Genomic DNA, 22,241 nt, shown 5'->3' on the forward strand with positions numbered 1-22,241 from the left:
TAAAGCTGGACACACAGACAAGAGGGTGGATGTGTGGACCCCTTTAAGACCAGGGGATAGAGATAGGACTTGTGAGGCTAAGAAGAGGTGAGATGTTGAGTGAGGATGCAGAGTGGGCATCTAAGCACAGCAGGTGTTGGGGAGGGGAGAGCATGCCAGGGCAGGGTGAGACCAGGTATTTGCTAGTCACCTTCCTGTGGGGAGTGAGTGAGCTTGCCTGGTTACTTTGGCCCTGAATCTGCACCCAGGCCAGGAGGCGAGCAGTGAGTGAAGATTCAGGGCTCCACAGTGGAAAAGCCCAGGCAGGTCATGCAGCAAGCTGGTGCGGGGGGCCAAGCTCCAAGCCTCTGGAGGAGTCTAGCCATCGCCCCCACCCCCCTACACCCTGCAGAACTCTTGGGCACTTGTTCCTAATTGCAGGCCCTCAGCCTGCTTGCCCTTTTTCTCCAGCAGGAAACCAGAGCCCCTCCAACGCACCCTCTCCCTTCTGGACTGCACTGGGGAGGTGCCTGGCGCCCTAAAGGCCAGCACCATGAAAGGAGAAGCCGCCTCAACATCTCCCTTCTCAAGCTTGCGCCTAACATCCGGACTGTAGGCCACTCTCCCCGCTTAACCAAGCGCCTAGCCTCTCCCAAGGGAGGCTGAAGGTGCTCAGAGCCTCGGAGCTCACTGAGAACCCAGGAAGGCTAAGGGTCAACACTCCCAAGGCCCGTGCACACACCCCCTCTCCCCCACAGACGACTCCAGATTCCTCAGGGTAGGAGTCAGTTGGAGGAAGTGGCAGCTTGGTAAAAGTGAGCATCCCGCTGCCCCACTCGTCCCTCCTCTCCCCGCCCCTGTATATGCCTGGCTCCTGTAGGATGCTGGAAATACCTGGATGACTAAGGAAGGGAAAGTAGGAAACGGGGGGGGGGGGGGAAGAGGGGGGAAGGAACGGAAGGAAGTAAGCACTGAAAAGAAAGGAAAAGGAGGGGTATGAAGGAAGTACTGAGAGGTGAAAGAGGGAAGGAAGAAAAGCAAAGAAGAGAGGAGGAGGGGAGGAAGGAAGGAAAGCAGAGAGGGCAGGAGCCCTCTTTTGACAGGGAGACTCCAGGGAGAAAGCACAGCCAACCTGCCTTCGAGTGCTCCCATGCAGGTGTCTGAGCAGAAAGGTAAATCGGACCTGGAGCAACTCACCCCCAACCGAATTATCCAGCTCTGCTTTATGGGGTGGTGACCTTCTGCTCCCATAGGCATGCTGGGCAGGGCGCTTCCCCATCCCCATCCCTCAATTGTCAGAATCCCCATCTTCTGCTAAACTATGGGCCGCGACATCTTCGCGCTCACGACCCTCCTAAATCACTCCTCCTGCTGCTCTGTCCGTAATTGGAACACCTGACCACAAAGGTAGCTTCCACTCAAGATAGGTGTTCCCTGTTCCAGAGGTGACCGCTGTAGCGCCGGTTCTGCGCGTCAGCTCCACCTGCGCGGTGGCTGCGCGGCCGGGGGCGGAGAGGCGCGCAGCGGAGGGAGGGGCCTGCGACACGGCCCCGCCACGGCGCAGCCCGGCTCAGCGCCGCGCGCGTCCCCTTGCCGCCGCTGCCGCCACCGCCAGGCGCCCGGACGCAGCGCGAACGGAGCGGCCGGGATGCGCGCCCGGGCCCCGGCCCGCCCCACGCTGCGGCCGCTGCCTGCCCGCCGCACGCTCGCCTGAGCGCGGCGCCCGCCCATTCCTGGCCACTCGGCCGCGATGCCCGCCCTCTCGGGCCCCGGCGGCCCGAGACCCTGCTAGGCTGCGGCGGCATGGCCCGCGCGCCCGGCGCGACCTCTGCGGATTGCATCGGTGTGCGGCGGCGGGGCATGCCCAGGGCACCGGGCGCGGCCTTCAATGGGCGAGGACACGGACACGCGGAAAATTAACCACAGCTTCCTGCGGGACCACAGCTATGTGACAGAAGGTAACGTACGTGTTGTCTGAGACCCCTTCCGGCCGGCCGCGGCGTGGGGATGCCGTCGCACCGAATGCCCTCTGAAGGTTTGGACCGCGCGCTGTGTGTCGTGTCCCCCCAACCCCACCCCGGGCCGGGAGGGAGGGAACCCGGGGGCTTCGGCAGCCGCTGTCCAGCGCCCTTCTCCGTGCCGCCCTCGGGAACACAGCTGTCCTTCCCCCTCCGGGTGGCACTGGATTGGGCCCTGACTATCATTTACAAAGCCTAAGGCTGCGGTAGATCTGGTGTGGAAATCTCCAGGTTGTGGAAAGGCATAAAAATCCTTCATTTGCCCTTTCAGCCTGGCCAAATCCCGCGAAATTTCTAGATTGTCCACTCCCTGGAGAGGGACCCACAGGGGGAAAATTCCATTGACAGATCCTCCAGGGTTCAGCTGCCCTGGCATCTCCCTGGTCTCCAGAGGCGGGTCCCCTGCATGGGAGGGGGAAAGAAGCTTGTAGGGGCTACTGTTTTTTTCTTGGGTAGTGTTTCTGAGACTAGAGCTGGACCTGACCTTCATGGTTTCCCAAAAAAGTGGGGCATGCTACCCCAAAACAGTCCCTGCGTTTAAAACCCCCTAAGTTGGCCCTGTGCGTCAGCCCCCACCAAAGGCTGGTAGGATGCAAAGGATCGGTGTCCTTTGCTAATGTGATAGTAACTTCCGGGGTCCCCAGGCCCTGCCTGGTTGCAGAAACGGTAGGGACAGCTCGAGCGGGCAGCCAGGGGCCAGAGAAGTAAATCGGTTGCAGGAGAGCCATCCTGGCCACTGCAGCCGGCGAGCACCCTAGGGTAGAGACCTTCCCGGGGCCTGCGGGCATGGCCCGGAGGTGTCTAGGGTTTAATAGGTGGCTGACCAGGTGGGAGGGGCCCTGGCATTGAGTCTGGGGGAACGGCACGCGTGGGTGCCTACTCCTAGGAACCTGCGTGGGCCCGTCCTCCCCTGTGTCGAGCTCCGCCGGAAATGAGGCGGGCGCGGCGACTCCCGGCGGGTGCGCGGACCCGGGAGGCAGAGACTAGGTGTGCAACCAGAGCGCGTGGATGCTGAGGGCGGCGCTCAGTGCTTGGGGGAGAACCGCTGAGTCACGCGTTGCCGCGGGGTGTGCGGGGAGAGAGGCAGAGCTGCCAGGCCCGGGATGGGTGGCGGCACTGCCCTAACTGTGTTTGGGAAGGCTCCTGGCTCAGAACTCAGCCTTTTGTCGCCCGCTGGGTGATGCGGAGGAGGGTCGCATTTCGTGAAGACGATCTGCTCACCGCTTGCCTAGAGGCAGAAGGGAGCCTGATTGCCTGGTCCGCTGTGGGGCTTCTTGGCAGGAAGTGTGTACACAGGGCCAATATTGCTCCAGGGGAACAGCCTCAATTTCCTCATCTGCACAGCGGGCCTCAGCGCTTATGTGTAACAAACACAAAATGCACGATGGCCTCTCTCACAGGGGGCCAGTTCAGAGTGTTGCTCCCATCCGCATCCTACTTCCTCTTCCTTAATAAACCCACCTGGGCAAGGTCTGCAGGAGGAGGAAGGACCTTTATGGCTTAGTGGCTGCGGCTGAGGCTGCTGCTGTGATCCCCTGAACCTTTACATTCAGCAAGGAGCCCTGTGACCTGTGGGGGAGTCTTTTTCTAATGTGCCTTAGTTTCCCCATCTGAACAATAGCAGGGAACAAGGTCTCCCTTCCCCTTTAGGCTATGTAAATCAGGTGAGATGGTGAGGAGGGGCCACCTTCGACCTGTAGATGGTGATTGGCAGATGAAATGTGTTGAGCATCTGCTGTGTCCTGGGGCTTCACGTAGGGCCTGGTGGGAGTCATATCATGAGCAATGGGCAGTGTGTATAGGGCACAGGGTTCCGGCAAGGAGGAATACCGTCAGGCACTTCCACCCTCCAGGGATGTAGAAGAGTAACATTATAAAGAGTGAAACACCCTTAGACAGGAATCCATACACACACCCCAGTCACACTATAGTGTCCTGGCTTAGGCTCTTGAGTTCAAGGTCACAGATTTGTCAGCCCGGCCACTGAATTGTGTTCAGATTCTGCTTATGGCTCTCCACCTGGCTGAACTTGCCCGGATGAGTCACTAACACTCCCCTGGACTTCATTTGGCTGCTCTGTAAACAGGGGAAGAAGTCACAGTGACCTCTGTCTCAGGATCGTTGAGGTGACAGCGGCCCGAGAGTGCAAAATGCCCACAGGTAGGACTGGGCTCCCTGGAGGCATTTGATAAATGATGCCAGTGTTGGTTAGATGCTTTCTCTTATAAGAGCTGCCGCGGCAATAGAATAGTGACTGGGTCAGAGGGTGGGACCAGGGGGCAGAGTGTTGCGTGGCAGGCTTCACCATGCTGTTTGTTGGGGGAATGTGGAAGCATTTGGCACTTTGGACTGGAAAAAGTGAACAATTTAAGCAGGGCTAAACTGGCCATCCTAGTAGGAGCATGGAAGACAATGCTGAGGGTTATTTGAACTGTGGGGTGTCAGCTCAAGAGGTTTCAGAGGGAAAAGACTACTATTGGTAAAGTGGCCTCAAAAACCCTTCTTGTGATAGTTTGGCAAAGAATGTGGCAGCCTTTTGCTCTTGTCCTAAAAATCTGCCTGAAGCTAAACCGAAGAGTTTTTAGATGAGGCGTTGGCAGAGGAGATTTCAAGACAGCCTAGTATTGACTCTGTCCTGTGGTTATTAGTAATCACTCTCATGCAGAACTGTCATAAAAAGGACAAGCTGGACAAAGACAAATACAAAATGTACAGTTTGAGGAGGAAAGGAGCATTAGGAGTGTAATGGACCTAAGCCTAGTGCTCAGGGAGATTTAAAAAAAAAGTTAAAGAAAAGTGATGCTAAAGGTTATAAAAGGGAGTGGTGACGTCAACGCAAGACCCCACTTAGCTAAGGTTTCAGCTTGTGAAAAAGGAGTTAAAGAGAAGCTTAAGCTCGGAAGGAAGCCATCTACAACAAAAAGCTGAGGCAGATGTAATTGAACAAGGGGACCACGTTCTAGGCCCATCAAACTGCAGAACTTAGCAGCTTCAGCCACAGGTTTTGGCTTTAGAGTGAAAGATGCAAGAAGAGGGTTGTAGAATCTCCCTCCATGGCTAAGGGAACCTACCGAGGCCAGGCGTGTCCCCAAGTGGAGCCCAAAGAGGCCGTTGCGTGAAGCTGTGAGTGTGATGCCTAGATTGTCTTGGAAACCCCAACATGTCAGAGATGCCAGAGTCATGGGATACCTGCAGACCAGGTATGGAGCCATCCCAAGAGAAGTGGGTTGTGGTCAACAAAGCTGGAAGGAAGTGAATTTCTAAAGAGTGCTTTGACATTGGATGTGGAGACGCAGGATGAGGAGTTTGCCTTCCTCTGGTCTAGCATTTCTTCACTATGCCATCTTTCCTCTCTTCTGGAATGGATCAGCTGCCCTCAGAGACACCTCACTCCATTGTACCAGGAGTTTCTCAGCTCTTTTGCTACCCTAAGGTGTGTCTGTTGCCCAAAGGACATTGGATCCTCTGGAGCTGGAATTAAACACAGTTCTGAGCCACTACATGGGTTCTGGAAACTGGACCCGGATCCTCTGGGAGAACTGCAAGTACTATTAACAGACGAACTATTGCTCCAGCTCCATATTTACCTATTAGGGGGGAGGATAGGATCTTCCACTGAACTCGAAGCTTATTGTTAGGTCTGGCTGACTTGCCAGTGAGCACCAGGGATCCACCCATCTCTGCCTCCCCAGTGTGTACGCTGAGCTTTTATGTACACGCTGGAGACTGGACTTAGGCCCTCATGTTCACATGGCAGGCCCTTTACTGACCGAATCATCTTCCTAGCTCCTATATTCAGTTTTTTTTTTCTAATTCTGGAGATCCCTCTAAAGAGTACCTGGGTCCTAGATCCCATCCTCATCCCCACTCAGGGTACCTTGAATGGAGACCTCCCCTCTCCAGAGGACCTGGTGCCGTGACTTCTCTTATTTTCTTTGCGTCAGCTTGACTCACGAGTTGCTGAGATGAAAACTCACAGTTTCCTGTTGACTTGGAGAACTCAGCTGTGCTGAGGAGAAGAAAGGCTGTGACAACCATGTGGCTACTGTTGCTAATTAGCCACCAGAGTGGAGGAGTCTTAAGTCCATCTTCGCATCTAGCAAAGGGAAGGCAAATCCAACAACCTACAAGTTTCCTTCTCATTCAGAACCACATGTTCTATCTGTTTCCCCTTGGGCATATGCCTTTTATCCTTTAATGTACATACAGGGCTAGCCTCAGAGCCACACAACGGCCATCTTGTGGCCTTCCACTGTGCCCACTTGCAAACGATCACTCCGGATGGGCTTGTTCACTGTTAGTATTCCCCATAAAGGAATAGGGAGGGTCACAAGACCTTCATCTGAGTACCCAGCTGCTCCGTACCACCTCAGCCTTGATGTGAGTTAGAACAGGCAGGTGGGTTTTTTGGTGCACGCTCTTGAGTGAACTCAGCAGCGTCATGCTCCTTGGCTGTGGGTGCAGGGCACAGAGAGCTCGTGAAATGGGGAAAGGAAGTGAAATGGAAGCTGTTAGGGTGGTGGAGGGACTTGAGCCTAAGAAAGGGGGCTCTGAGATGGGGGTGCTGGGAAGTGGGGATAAGTAATAGGTAGAAGCCATTAGCATAGCAGAGTGCTCTGAGCCCAAGAAAGGGGGTACTCTAGCGTGGGGTGTTGGCGAGTGCCTATCAGACCCTTTCAAGAACTATGTAGATCTCCCAATGGTGCTTGGCTCTGTTTTAAGACAGGCGTGAGACTCAGCTCCAGATTGACTGAGACAGACATGTCCGGGCTTGACTAGACCTACTCCACCCACCCATCCTTCTCTTAGTGCATTGTCCAGCATGTCCTCTGGGCTGTCCACAGCATGCAGCTGTGGTTTTGTGACTTGAGCTCAGCTTAGGGGCCATCCCAGCAGTGACCCCCTTTAGCCATCACTCCAAGACATTGGTGTTTCTTTACCTGTGCCCATGTGTCCCTGTGTGGTTAGAGCTGTCTTGTAGCCTTACAGGACTGGACTGCTTTATAGTTGAAGGAATAGAGGGCTCAGGTGAGCAGGGTCCTGGCCTGTGGGAGGCTAGCACATCCATCAAATGTCCAGTGTCTAGGCTGATTCCCTCCAACATCCAGCCTCCCCTCCCTAACCTGTGCACCTGTGCTTCCTGGAAAGAGACCTGAGGCAGTGGCTGCTCTGATTGGTTCAAGAGTAATTTCATGCCCCGGAAGCAGGGATTAGTTTTAGAGAACAAGCTGCTTGTTTGGCAAGCCATCTCATGTCTCTTATGCCACTCAAATCAGGGCTGCCTGGCCCTGGAATCCCCCCCCACCCACTCCATGGTCCTGGCTGCTGCTTAGATCCTTAGCCACAAGGAGTGGGCTGCTGTCAATGTTTTTCTCTCTGTGAGCTCCCCACGTGCCGCTGGGAAAATTGTTCTCAGCTCACCAGGGACTGCAAATGAGATATGGCCTAATCTAGGGTTGTTCTCAGAACTCTCTCATCAGACCGGCCAAGCCAATGCCCCACCCCCACCTATGGAGAAACTGAGTTTAGGTGAGGAGTGGTCCTGACAAGTAGTGCAGGAAGAGCGAGTGTTTGCTAGATTGTTGTTCCTCTTGCTTCTATAGGAGAGGCTTAGCAAGCCTCCCTAGGCACCTCTCTCATTGGCAGGGGAGCAGGCAGGGGTCTGGGCCTCAGTTTCCCCGTGTTACCTGGTGTCTTAGGTGTCACAATGTTTGATGATCAGATTACTGTGTGGCTACTACAATTAAATGTGGGGAAGACAGTCACCACTCAAGGGTCCCTAAACCCTTGTCTCAGCCTCATGTAGCCCAGGCTGGCCTCCTAGTCATGATGTGGAGTGGAGGCTGACTTTGAATTCAAAATCTTGGCCCTCCTGCCCACATCCCTGGGGGTACAGGTGCTACCATCGCACTCAGCTCCCAAGTCTTTTTTACATAGCTGGAGCTGAGCGGGCACAGCTGGTAGCTTTGTGCCTTTCCCTTCCTGAGAGGAGTTCTAGTGTATTCCCACACTGGCGCCTGGCTGTTTTTTTTTCCCCCTCTAGCTTTTTGGTTTTGTCCTTAAAGCTCTGGTAGCTAAGGGTTGTTTTGGTGAGGTGCTCTGGACCTTGGGAGGTGAGCAGTGTGGCCAGGTAAAGTACTGGGTTCCGTGGAGAGAGGGTAGCAGGTGTGGGAGGTGGGAACTGGCAGGGGAAAGGGGCAAAGAGGCCGCCCATGGTGGCAGCCTGCCATCCTTCATTTGGCCTGTCCTTATGCCTGGGTCTGTTTTTAATAACAACAGTAATGCCATTATAGAAACAGGACTGAAGTTGCTCTTCTGACTTAGCATGAGGTCATGGGGCTTGGCTGCGGGGCTGGTCTTGTGGTGCAGAGCCTGAGCACTCTGCAGGACTCTGCACTAAGTATGTGTGGGGCTGAGCTGGCCGTGCTGTCCTGTCTTGAAACTTCAGAGTGTTTCTCTTGGAGCTGAAGTTCAGGGAGGGACGTCTGAGGAGGTGTGGCTCCTTCCCTTCACTGTCTAGTGTTGGGGACCTCACATGACCACTCTTCCTCCTACACGGTCCCCACAGCATGTCTGGGTTGAAGGAGCCAGCTCTGCTCCTTACTGTCTCTAGATATTATATTCAAACAGTGGCATCCAGAGACCTTCAAAATAACAGCATTGGAGAAACCAAGGTGGGGAGGACGTGGGACAGAGACAAGGGATACCCACTTTCCCCCCCCCCCCCACATGCTAGGCAAGTGCTCTACTATTGAGCCACACTGTACTGTTCTTGTTTTTTATTTTGAGACAGTTTTACTAAGTTGCCCAGGCAGGCCTTGGACTTATTCTGTAGCCTAGACAGGCCTTTGGACTCGTCCTGTAGCCCAGGCAGGCCCTTGGACTCATTTTGTAGCTCAGGCAGACCCTTGGACTTCCGCTCCTCCTGCCTCAGCCTGCGGAGCAGCTGGGCTTCCTTGATTTTAGAGTCCAAACGCTAACCCTGTCTGTCACTCCTGAAGGCAGGTGGTAGAATGGGCCCTGGCTTCAGTTTTCTCTTCAGGTTTACCCTGTTGCGTGACCTGTGTACTCAGCTCTCAGCAGCCTCAGGCTTGTAGCTGAGGACCCTATCCCTGGTGAGAGGCAATCCACACTACCCAGGCAGAGCCTGTGGGCAGCCTTTGTTCTGCCTCAGTGGGGCCATTCAGCTCATGCCCTGGAACACAATGGCCCTGCTGTGTCAGGGGCAGGGCCACCAAGGCTCTTTGGGTGTGACCTGCTCCCTAGGCAGCAGGCAACTGCCTTCTGGGCTCAGGAGAGGAACCCAGACACTACCAGGCACAAACACTGACTGTGTACCAGCTGTCCTGCCTGAAGGGCACTAAAGTCCCATAGCCTACTACATCACTATCCCAGAGCTGGGGAAAGATGCTTACATTTGCAGCTCCTGGAGCTACCAGGCTGCTGTAGACCCCCCTACCCCACCCCTTCCCCTCCCCTCCTCACTGCAGGGGCCCTTTTTTCCAAAGAACCCAGAACTACCAAGTTGCACACACAGCCCAAACTCCACCTCCTAAGGCATAGCGTGTAATCAGAAGTGAGCCGGCCAGCTGTCCCCCGCCCTGGTGGTCCCAGTTACTAAATGTGGTGGCCAAGCCTGTGGCCAGATGGCTTGTCTGCATTTAAACTCCAGTTTTGCTCCTCATGAGACTCAAGATGCTAGGCAAGTGCCCACACCTCCGTCTCTCGCCTCTGTAAAATGAGGGGGGTACGTGGAGTATCTAGTGAGGCACATGGCACTCTGTCCGCTCAGTGTGGCCACTGAGAATACTGGCTTTGGTGGCGCTCTGCTGCCCTTGAATTTTAAAGACACTTTCCATATTTTCCAAGTATTGCCTTCCAAGCACCGGGGCTTCGGCTTGGGATTTGTGAAATGCACAGAGGCCACACAGTTGTCCCCAAAGCTTCTCCTCTCATGGACTGATGTGGACGAGCAAGTTGTGAGTGAGGCTCGTGCCTGCAGCTGGCTGGGCCTCTCTCTCTCTTCTGTTTCATGATCCAGCCTGGGCAGCTCCCCATTTTCAAGCTGCTGACCCGCTGCATCTACAGTGTGGTCCTGTAAGGATCACACTGTCACCTGTACTGGCTCCAGTCCATGCCCAGGGGCCAGAAGGGTGGCCCTTCACCAGGAGCTTTTAGTGCCCCCGCCGGTTCAAACCTATTCAGTAGCCAAAGGAGGCTCCTGCTAGGCCACACCTGGTGACCTCATGGAAGCTGAGGAAGAGTGGGTGTGGTTGACTTCTCTTTGAGATCTGGGGTGGCGCTCAGGATGGGTCTCCAGGGCCTGGCACAGAGGGGATGAGCCATCTTTCTCCCTGGGGTGAGGGCAGCACAGAGACTAGTGCATGCCCACCCATGTGTGCTCTTTCTGTTGCTGAGAGGCCTTCGAGCCAGAACTAGTCACTGTGTGGGGAGCCAGCATCCTCTGAGGGCAGAGGGTGGGCTCCATGGGGTCTGGATGCTGAGGATCCTTCATTTTAGAACATGGCAGTACCATAGTTATTACCAGATCCACAGAAGCCCACCATAGTTACCACCAGATCCACAGAAGCCCACCATAGTTACCACCAGATCCACAGAAGCCCACCATAGTTACCACCAGATCCACAGAAGCCCACCATAGTTACCACCAGATCCACAGAAGCCCACCATAGTTACCACCAGATCCACAGAAGCCCACCATAGTTACCACCAGATCCACAGAAGCCCCAGACCCAGCGGCTGAAGGCCGAGGCCGCATGGCCTGATCAACTCCTTCACTGACTCTCCTTTTGCCGTGGTTAAACATTCTCACAGCAACTCAAGGGAGATAGGGTTTATTTTTGCTCACACTTCAAAGTCCCATCCACCGTGGTGGGGGAGAGCAGGGCTGCAGGAGCTTGAAGTAGCTGGTTACAGCACGTCTGCTGTCAGGAGAAGAGAGGTGAGTGCTGGTGCACAGTCAGCCCCTTTAACCCAGGCTTGGTGCCTCATTCAGTCCAGTGCCTGGCCATGAAGTCATCCCACTCATGCTCACAGTGTGTCTTCTTCCTTCCTTAACCCACTTAAGAAAATCCCCCTCCCACCCCCAGGGTTGTGCAGAGACCGGGACACAAGGGGATTCTAGATCTGCTAACAGTTAGCTCTAATCATTACAACTGTGGCTGGCCCATTGGTGGGCAGCATAATGGGGTCTATGCTCTCCCCATCTGTCAGCTCCCTTATCCCTCATATGCTTTGGGATGGAGTATGGATATAGCTCACTGGCCTCCTAGACACTTGGGCTCACAAGGGGCATTTTGTACACCCCACCCTCACACGTTCCATTGACTGGAGCTAGTCACGTGGGTCCAGCCAGCTAGCTGTAAGGGGAGCTGCATAAGATTGCTAGTGCATGGTGAGGTAGGCCAGGGATGGTGCTAGCATTAAAAAAGAGTGTATCTTAGAGCTGGGCATAGTGGCGCAGGCCTTTAATCCCAGCACTTGGGAGGCAGAGGCAGGCGGATCTCTGTGAGTTCGAGGCCAGCCTGGTCTACAAAGTGAGTCCAGGACAGCCAAGGCTACACAGAGAAACCCTGTCTTGAAAAACCAAAACCAAAAACCAAAACAAAACAAAAAAAAGTCCATTTTGGTGCATCTTTGAGACTTGACCAAACAAAACCTCGTGCTTTCAGTCCAAAAGGCCCCACTGAGATTTCCATACCTCTGGGTGAGGTGACACATGCCCTTTAACCCCAGTACCCTGGAGGCAGAGGCAGGTGGATCTCTGTTGAGTTTGTGGCCAGCCTACTCTACATAGTTCCAGGACAGACAGGGCTACAGAGAGAGACTAACCCTGCCCCTTCAAAAGAATCCCCTGCCAGATAATGTCACCCAAACCCTGCTGATCTCAGAGCCCCATGTATACAGTGTGAGGGACCAGAGTAGAGAGGCAAAAATTACCTTGGGAGGTTAGGGACACCTTTCCTAGGGATGGTGACATCTGAGCTGAGGGCTGCAAAGTTGAGCCCACATGCATACAGGCATTGGCCTCATGGGAGTAAAGGCTGGGAGGGGGCCATCTTTGCAGGAGCAGCTTGTCGGGTTTTGAGGTATAGGAGATGCATGAGGTGGGTGGGGCCCAGTGTACGAGGGAGACCTGTACATGGCTTTAAATGTCCCAATAAGGAGTTTGTATTTCAAACTGTCAACCCTGAGGAATTCACATAGAGGTAGCTCCTTCTTTGCTTGAAAGCATTTTAATTTCTGTTGTAATGTTACAAAATATATGCAACACACACACACACACACACAGGTCAGAAATAAAAAAGAAAAGTGCAACCCTATTACTGAAAGAAGCTGGGGATATTTTTTTGCCCCGGCCTGCAGGGTTCGACTAAAACTCGGGAGGAAGTTCACCTGTTGGAAATGCAAGACACAAAGAAGGAGAGCAAGTCTGATTGATCAAACTCTCAAACTTTATTAGTCAGGCAGCAGCTTTTATAAGTCAGAAGGCAGGGAAGCATATTGCTATAGCAACCCAGCTGCAGGCCTTTCTCAAAACACAGGGAATTCCAGGCAGGGTCATAATGTCCTGCCACACAGGGCATCTGGCTCCCTCTTTGTCTAGTCTAACTGCTAAACCATCTCTATCTGTCTTTAGTTTAACTGCTGACCCACAACAAGGTCAGCTAGTTTCTGGTGAAAGGCAAGCTCTGGGAAAAACAGAGACTTAAAGGTGCAGGCTCTGACAAAATGGCCGAACATTGGCCATATGGCCTATTGTCCCCAACATTTTTTATATAGACATATATATATATAGGCATTTATCCTATCTATCTATCACCCCATATCTGTCCATTTGTCTCTCTGTCCATCCATCACCTGTCTGTTATAGCTAGCAACCCACGTTCTCTCTGGCTATCCATTCCTATATTGACTCCTTAACTGAAATAAGCGTTCTGGGTCATTTATCAAATGCTTGTTCTGGGTTAAGCTCCTTAAGAGCTCCCTTAATAATATACATTGGCAGCTTTCAGGCTACAAAGGGACACAGCCTTCTGTCTGGGCCTGCACATGCGGCCATAGCAAAGTGCTATGAACAAGGCACCTTAAACAATTGGAATGTATCAGCCCGCAGTTCTGCACATAACAAGTCCAAGGTTAAGGTGTAGGCAGAGTTGGGCTTGTGGACAGTATCTTCTCCCTATTCCTCATGTGGTCCCTCCCCCCTCTCTCTCCTATGTCCTTGGAAGGACACCAGGCACCTTGGATTAGGATAAGAGTGTATTTTACCTTAGCCATCTCTGTAAAGAATCTGTCTTCAAGTACAAGCACACTGGGAGGTTCTAGGGTGGTGCATAAGGCTTCAACAAATGGATTCTGAGGACACCACACCATTGCCGCTAGTAGTATCTGTCAAGGGCTCTTCCTAGGAATTTTAATAAGTTGCATGCTGGTGGGTTTGTGGGAGCACCATCTGCTAGGAGTCATGCAGGCCACTATGAAGGGCGTCTCTTACCAGACACTTTTGTGCATCTTCGCTTATTTCTCTGGGAAGCAAGTCAGCTTCTTTGGAATGTCTTCATGGACTCCTTGCTCTCCCCAAGGATCTTGCTCAGCAGTGCCCCGGAGCCTGCTGCAGTCAAACCTCCCACTCTCGCCAACGCAACAGCAGAGAGATGTGGCGTTCTGAAGTGGTGTGTGGTGGGCCGAGGCTCCCTGGCAGGTGCTTCCTGACTGGTGTGCGTTTAGCTGTGAGATTGCATACACCCTCCTTGCCTGTCCTTCTGATCACCTGTCACCTCTGCAGCAACCACAGATCCTCGTAGTGGTTAATTTTATGTGGTTGCCTGTCAGCTCTTGCCCTTGACCATTCATGTTGCTGTCATCTTCCGAGAAGGACCAATAGAGTGTGGAGGAGGTGACAGCGTGGGGATTTGGAGGCTGTGCACTAGCCCTGCTCTGTCGGGGTGTTTGGTTCTGGAAGCAGCCATTTTGTAAGGAAGCCTAAGCAGTTTGTGGACGTTCATGTAGAGAAGAAGCCAGGGATTCTGGCAAAGCTAACATCCGGGGTCACTGTAACTGTGAGTGAGTGACTGTCACGCTGAAGAGTGAAGACCCTGCAGGTAAAATACTCAAGCTGAGTCAGATCAACTGTATGGGGAGAGAAGAGTGCCCCTCCCCCAAGACCTGCCTAGATGACCGATAGATTCAGAGCAATAGATACCTTACCAGTCATGAGTTCTCATTCTGAGTCCTTATCCCGCTCCTCTGTCTCCTCCCGCTTGTGTGGTCTTCCTATGGCTCTGCCTCCCCAATCCCACCCCATCACCTGTGTTAGTCTGTCTCAGTTTCCAGTTTCTGTTGCTGATGACAGCAAAACTTGGACAAAATGCCCCGCTTCCCTAAGGAAAAGCAAGCCACCTGAGATACTAGGACAGGAAGCCAGCAACCTTTCTGCAACAGCTGGGCATGTGTGCCGCCTTTTCGCCCAGCTCAGCGCATGCGATCTCTTGGGGTCCCAGAAAAGTGTGTTTGGATGAGGAAGTGAGTGATCTGGCCTCGGCAGTGCAGGTGAGCTAATCACCAGGTGTCTGTCACACTTCCCCCTGGATTAATCCCCCAGGACCAGTAGTTGTCCATTTATACTTAGAAGCTGCAGTAAGTGAGGATTTCTGGTTTTGCAGCTTAAATGCCACAGCCCAGGATGATATAGTTCATATCTCTCAGCAGTATGGGAACTGAACCGTCCCCATAGAATACCAGCTTTGGAGGGTTTCTTGTGCCCTAGACATACACTGTGAAATGTCACCAAGTCCTACTTTTAGTCTGTGTTGGTGGGCACAGTCACCTGTCAGCTCAGGCACAGACAACTTAATTGGACCACTGTGGCGCCTCCATGCTCCACGTGAAATGTTTGTGCCCTCCGCAAGTTCATGTTAGGTCCAAACCTCTCTGTAAAGGCCTATGGAAGGCATTTCCATCACTAGGATGGGGTCCTGGTAAGTGGTTAAATCCGCAGAGAGCTCCTGTGCACCCTTGACTTGAGAACACAGTGAAGAGGTTCTGTGAATCCAGAAGGCTTCACCAGATGGAGAACTGGCCTTTCAGACCTCAGACCTGTGAGAAATAAATACCCCACCCCCCCAGGCTGTGGCATTTTCTTATAGCCTGCCCGAGTGGACTGTTAGACTCCCCTGTGACAACCTCACTTGATGCTTTGCACGTAAGGATAATTTCAAGCTGGTATGTTCCCACTGAGCCCCACCACACCCAGCTTTAGCAACTTGCAGGTACCCCACGAAGTGGAAAGCCAAGGAAATGGCCTCACATTGTTCTAGGTGTTGAAAGAGTTATCCAAGGCATGGAAGGTCTTTTCCTCAGCTTCAACTGCCCAGACTCCAGCAAGCAGAAGCCAATGTGGCTTGGACCACTGTCATAGTGAAGACAAGAAAATACTCCTTAAAATTCCTGGTGATTTCAGTTCTAGAGTCCTGAGCCAGGCATGGGGGTTAGGATAGCAGTTGATATTGTCAGTTTGATGGAGTCTAGAACCATCTGAGAGAAGGACCTCTGGGCATGCCTGTGGGAGATTACCATGAGTGTGTTAACTGTTACAGGAAGATCCTCTTAACCGTGGGGCTGTTTCCTGAGCAGGGCATCCTGGACTGTAAGAGATGGAGAAAGTGGGCCTGCCCTGGTGAGCGATCATTGCTGTTTTTTGGGTGTGTCTGTGATGTGACCAGCCACTTGGAGTTCTTACTGCTCCGACTTGGGTCACACCTTTAATGGTAAAACTGAATAAACCCTTAAGCTTTGTTTTATCAGAGTGTTTTATCTTAAGAACAGAAAAAGAAACTACCATGGTGGCTCACACCTGCCATCTTAGCACTCCAGAGCCTGAGGCAGGAGGATTGCTGTGAGCACAAGGCCAGCCCAGGTTACGTAGACCTTTCTGTGCCTCCATTCCATCTGCCCCCTATGACAGTGTCCTTAATGAATAGCAGCTTACTTATTAATTTCCTTGTACATTTGTAACAGTCGGGAGGAGAGCTTGTAATGTCTTGTTTAAAGGTCACAGGGTGATTGTAAACTGCCTCCTTGACTGTTGAAATGACTTTGAGCTGAGTTAGCCTGGGCCACCACTGGTACTTCCACATCCTGCTGTGTAATGGGAGGACACTGGTGTTGGAGCCGCAGCAACTGCCCGTCCATGGTAAGACCTCAGTGGTGTTTTATATTTCCGCATGAAGGCAGTGACTCCTCTCCTCACCAAAGGCTGCAGTTCGCGAAGGTCCTTGCTGTGAATGGATGTGGCCCACAGCCTGGGCTCTGACAGAGACTCTGCTGTCCCTCCTTGATGCTCTTGTGGGCACAACCCCCCACCAGCCTGTGTGTGCACTTTGGGCCCATCTGGTGTAGAGTGGCCTCGGTGGGGTGAACTGAGCAGTAGCCATTCCTATGCCAGCTCTCCACCAGGAAGATGGTAAAAGCACCGTAAATATTTCATAGCCCCGAGGAGAAGTTAAGCACTTTATGATAGCCACGAGAGCCCAGCCCATCACCCTACGCCCCACACTGTCAGGCTGGGCATAGCGGTGGCTGGTAAGGTACTCCGGAGGAAGGTTTAAATGCACTTCTCTGTATTTTATCTTACTGCAGAAAGGCTTGAGGATGCAGAAAGTAGAAAAATGTGTGTGTTGGGGTAGACATAATATCCTTTATTTCACTGACACTAGAAACGTCGTCATCTGCATTTTGTGTATTTTCCTTTTAAGCCCCCCTTCAGATCATAACATACAGTTTTGTTTCTTTTAAAATATTAAACACACTGTAAATAGTCTCCTATCATCATGCGCTCATAGTAAACAATTTTTATTGGCTATATAGTATTTCATCAAGTAGAGATAATTATGCATTCAGTAGTTACACATGAACTCACTTATTGCATTAATGTTGCCTATGGTGGGTGTATGGGGGAGACAGCACAGAGGGAAGGAATATTGTGCAGTGCTGTCCCACAGAACCTTTGGCAACAAAGAGATGAAGCAGATAGTCTTCATCTATATGATGGGGGTGTGGTGGGCTAGGCTTCAGCCTGGAACAGAGTCTTCAGAGGCAATTAGGCTTTGCGACGGCCTTGAAGCAGCTGCGTGGCACAGCAGAGGGGAAGTGGTGATGTTAGATGCCCAGGCAGGAGGGTGGTGGCACAGTTGCAGGTGAGGCGCATTGGTCAGAATCAGCTGGTATATTCTGTGTGGTGGAGCTATTGCTTGTGGGGATTGGAGGTTTTGGGTTGGCATGTCGGACTCTGGAGGGCTGGGATAGGTGCTTCTTGGAAGAGGCCAGAAAAGTCTCAGTGAGGTGGCCAGAGATAGTGGTATGGAATGCAGAGCTGTCCCAGTTGGTGGGAGCCCTGAGTATAAGGGAGAAGGAGAGATGAGCTGCCTGGTGCCTGGTCTTTGCCAAGCAGGAGGTGGGGCGGGGGTAGGAGGGAAGAGGGGGGCTGGGAGGTGTGGGTGCTGCAGAGGAGGGTGGTGTAGTTGTTACTTTTGGCCATGACAAAATATCTGACAAGAAGAACCGAAGGAAGGGTTTCTTTGGGCTTGCAGTTAAAAGTTTATAGAGAGGCCACTGGTCACAGTGTGTTTAATGTCGGGAAGCAGAGAGAGAGGGGAAGGCTGGTGCTCAGTTTACTTTCTCTTCTTTATTCAGCCCAGGACCCCAGCTTGTGGGATGGTGCCACCCACATTCAGGGTAGAGCTTCCCTGATCTGTTAGACCTCTCTGGAAACGCCATTGTAGATACACACAGACACATCCAGGGGTGTTTCCATGGTGATTCTGAATCCCATCAGTCTGACAAGACTTAACTGACACTGACAGAGAGAGCTTCTCCTCTGCTGTCGACGCCCACTATCCAGCTTGTGCTGCCTTAGATTAATATCTGCTGAGCATTATGGGACATGCTGAGCATCATGGGAAGGTCAGTTGGCCAGCATCTCAGGCTATCGTAATGTTGCCTGTAGGAATGTTGAGTCTTCATTAAAGTATTGTGTATTTTTTTGTTTTGTTTTTGCTTTTAAAGAGCTTGAATAAAATTGGACAGCATGTTGCCTACCAAGCTAAACGTCACTGGCCGCAAGATTTTGTTGTGAGTGTTTTTCAGAGAGGCAGCCCCTTTAAACCACGACTGCAGGAGTTATCTAGAGAATCCAGCTGCCCATCTGTTCCTCTGCTTTATCAAAAGGATCAGCTATGGCTCTGCCACATGGGTGCTCTGGCCATGCTTGCTGCCACTAGATGGAGTCTTTTGAGGTGGGGCTGGGTGGGGCTGTGCCCTTGGTGAAATGGGGTATAACTTGCCTGTACATAGAGGAGCTAGTTTGTCCTTGTAGCAAATTAGTTATGAGTAAACACAGCCAAGGGTGTCCCTGTTTGCCACTCTCTGCTGCGGAAGGCCATGCCTGTGGTCCAGGCAGAACTTTGTGAGCCCCGTGGGATCTGCAGGGGTGGCCCTACTGACACTCAGAGGTCTGAGGGAGGCTTTGCTGCACACGCCTCTCTCGTCATGAGCTCCGGTTATTAGGGCCACGTGACAGGTCGATGCCACTTAGTGAGGCAGGCAGGCAGCAACCGATTTCTTCTGCCTCCCGGTTCTGAGGGTCTAGGGTTGGGCAAGGTGAGGCTAAAGCTTCTCAACCTTCCTAATGCTGTGACCCTTTAAAGCAGTTCATCATGTTGTGGTCACCCCCAACCATGAAATCAGTTTTTGTTGCTTCTTCATAACTATAATATGCAGGATATCTGATATTTGACTCCCAAAGGGGCCGAGACCCACAGGTTGAGAACTGCTGCTCTGAAGGGTATCTGCTGTGTGGGTGGGTAGTCACATGGTAGTGAGATGATGATGATGATGGTGATGATGATGTCGTCATCTGTAAGGTCAGGCTCTCATCTCTAGCATGTAGCTTTAGGGAGGTTGGATTCTTAAGGTGGTAGCTGGCTTTCCCAGGTTAAGGCCACAGGGCCTTCCCGACTTTCTTAGAAGTCGCATGTGCCCCTATCATTTACCTGGCACAAGTTGCTGGTTAGCCCTGGTTGAAGGGCACTTAGACGTGAGTCATGGGGTGGAGGCCTGCTTGTGTATGAGAGCACGAATAGGTGGGGTCAGGGATGGTGCTAATGCCTCGTGGTGCATACAGTCTGCCCCAGATGGCCTGAGTGGTGGTGCTTAGTCTTGTCTGACCTTGGATAGCTTCCTGACCGCTGCACATTCATCTTAACTGCCCAGGCAGAAGACATGAGTGTCTTTCCCTCCCCATCCCAGTTCAAAGATACTGACTGCATCCCTTACCCACTCATTAAAATGCAGAATAAAGCAGATGATCGAGGCTTTCTTCAGAGGGCAGAATTGACCGAAGACAGCCCGAGTCCTGTGGGTCTTTCAGATACAGAGCTCCTGTTCCTATGCCCTCCACCCCTTACATGTTTGCTGGTCCTCAGACAACAGTGGACAAGGTGAGGCCGGGCTGGCCCAGCCTGGCACCTTGTGGGGAGAATGCAGAGCGGGAACAGGTGAGCCAGGCTGGTCTTTCTGTCTGGCTGATTTGATGCCAGGAAGGACACAGTGACCTTCCCAGCAGCGAGTTTGCTCAGCATCTTAGAAGCAGGTTTATTGGAAACTGCTCCAGCCCTTGTGGTCCTGGCCTTGGCATGATGCATGAGGCTCCTTCCAAGGAGCTGCAGGGGCCATTCTGTGGACCTGCCCTGGTCTCTCTAAAAGCCAAGAGGGGAAGCTGCGACAGGCTTGGGTGTGGTTGGTTTCCTGGTCTCAAATGCTGTGCCCTCTACTTGGCCTTCTACTCACACTTGTACCTGGTGTTTGTGACTGTGCATCTGGGAGGGGCTCAGGCCCCCCTGGGTCTCCCCTTGCTCAGTGCTCCAGGCCAGTGCACATGTGACCTGTCTTGGCCCCTCCCAGCAGCTCCATGCCATCTTTGGGTCTAAATCAGTGACTAGAATATCCTTTTGGGGTCACTCTAAGGTCATGCAGAAGTTGCATGCAGGTGCTGAGAAAGTTCTTACCTCACTCTGGTTATTACGGTGGGTAGGTATTGGGACCATGACATGACAGAGGGGCCGCATTTAGTTCATTCGTGCTCTGCAGCATGTCAAGGAAAGATATGCCTCCGTTGCACCTGCCTGCCTCTGCAGCCAGCCAGGATGTGGCTATGGAAGCTATGCAGAGTGTCAGAGGCAGCAGAACCAGTGCTCCCAGTGTGGCCAGCTACCCTCAAAAGCATGGACTCCAGCCAGTAGCTCATCTGCTCTAATACACATGTCTCACCTCCTCCCCAAGGGAGTAGTCAAACTCAGGCGGGAACTGGTGACATCAGGGTGACATCCATAGACTCCCAAACCACCCTTTTCCTTTGTCATTCTGCCTCCCTGGCCACCCCAACCTGGGATTAATTATGTGTTGTCTCTGTAAGCAGGCGGCTATAAAAACCTATCTGCAGGCCAGCACCTTCCGCAGCAGCCAGGCTTGGCTGGATTTATCACCCTAGCCTCTTCCGGACTCCTCAGGGAGGCCTGCTGCCTGTGCCCTGCGGCCCCTTCCCCATGACAGAAGGGTCCACACAAAAAATTGCAAGCACAGAAGGGAATACAGTGTATACAGTGGCAGAGTGCCCCTTGGAACTGGTCCCTATAAAAAGGTGGCATTATCTGGGACTGTGGTTGTCTAGGGGTAAGCAGAAAGGGACAGTTTAGGAGCAGTGTCCGAGGTATCTGAAGGCCAGCTGTTACAGGCAGGACGTGGATTTGTCCTGATGGCCTACGGGGTCCTAGGTGCACACTACACATCAGGGGCTTGAAGGGAGAAAGACTAGTAACAGATGTGGTTGACAAGGTCTATGCCCTGAAAAGTCCCCAAACAGATCGGCTAGGTGAGTGGTCAACTCTGGCTTGGTGGAGAGAGGATTTCACTGCCAGGAGGAGGCATCTCATCGGGCTTGGTGATGTGTAGTCCAGGCCAGGAGGGTTTCCTAGAAGAGCGAATCCAGGCCTGCTGTTAGATTAGAGAAAAGAAAGGAAAAGATCAGGGAGACCGGCTCCAAGAGAGTCCCAAAGTCACAGTGCCTTCTGGATGCGGGCGGGGGGGGGGGGGGGCGCAAAAGGAGGAGGGTAGAGGGAGGACACACATAGGATTTGGGTAAGTGAAGAGCCTGGTGTCATGGAGGGAGCCTGGCAGGGCCTGCACTGTCCACCACCAAGTGCAGAACTGTCATTACCAAGTGAAAGAAATGGGAGGAAAATGAGTCCTCGGCTCAGAAATGGATGGGCCTGAATTTGAACTCAGGCACAACAGGCTTTATACCCCTGAGGCTCTAGGTGGCCTCCTTATGTGGGGGTTATATCTGATCATTCACAGGCTTTTTGAGGGGGGCTCCACCCTCTGTTATTTCCTTGGCAGATCTGGCTGTATTGCTGGCCATGGAAGGCCGGAATCCCCCAAGCTGACCTGCTGAGCAGATCATCTGGCACTTCCTCCTAGCCCTTTGCTGGCTTTGACAGTGAGGGTGAGCCAAAGCCTTGTGTCTTTGTGACCCAGATGGAGAACGAGGTAGACATTTAATGCCGAGCGGAGTAAGACCCTGTGTTTGGGTTAAGACTGGAAGTGCTGAGGGTAGGGGAGGGTAACCAGTGTCTCTGTATTCCATGAGGAGTTGCTTTTGGATGCTGGTCAGATCCTGACCTTATAGACATCCACTATTAATGCTCCTACTCCCACCCAGAAGATAAGAGCTGATGACTCCACAGGGGTTCAGGCCTAGCTCAGGGCCGTACAGCCCATGCTAGTAGTGGTAGGGCTCGGAGCAGCTCACCTGGATTGATAGCTCCACAGATACAATTCTGACCATACCCAGCAGCTCTCAGTGCTAATTCTGTTATTTCTGGAAGCCGCAGTCCCCAAAGCTATCTAGGACAGGAGGGTGAATGAAAGAGAATTAGGGGGAATCCTGGGAACACGAATCTGGCTCGTGGCGAGGTGTGGGGAAGCCTTGCAGGGACGTCCCTGGGTCTTGAGCCTGTAACAGGGTTCTTTTTTTATCTTCCTTTGCCCCAGTGAGTTACAGCCTCCTCACCGGCCAGGGTTCTGGAAACCTTAACCCTCACCAGGTTTGGCTTCTACAGAACATTCTGGCCCTGCAGGGAGCTACTTTCTAGAAGTCCTGGGTGG

General features: G+C 52.6%; 1 protein-coding gene across 2 annotated transcripts in view; it reads left to right on the plus strand.

Annotated features, from left to right (window-relative positions):
• Positions 1-1,747: 1,747 nt before the first annotated feature.
• Ppp2r2c (protein phosphatase 2 regulatory subunit Bgamma) overlaps positions 1,748-22,241 on the plus strand; it is an 85,198-nt gene continuing 64,704 nt past the window's right edge. Inside the window, exon 1 of one of the 2 annotated variants that reach the window (XM_051164788.1) lies at positions 1,748-1,937. In XM_051164788.1, coding sequence (XP_051020745.1) covers positions 1,868-1,937 — 70 coding nt within the window. In that variant the 5' untranslated portion in view covers positions 1,748-1,867. Of the gene's footprint in view, positions 2,015-22,241 lie in introns of both variants that reach the window. The other variant, XM_051164790.1, reaches the window with a different exon arrangement.

This window comes from Acomys russatus, chromosome 22 (assembly GCF_903995435.1).
Source record: "Acomys russatus chromosome 22, mAcoRus1.1, whole genome shotgun sequence".
NCBI lineage: Eukaryota > Metazoa > Chordata > Mammalia > Rodentia > Muridae > Acomys > Acomys russatus.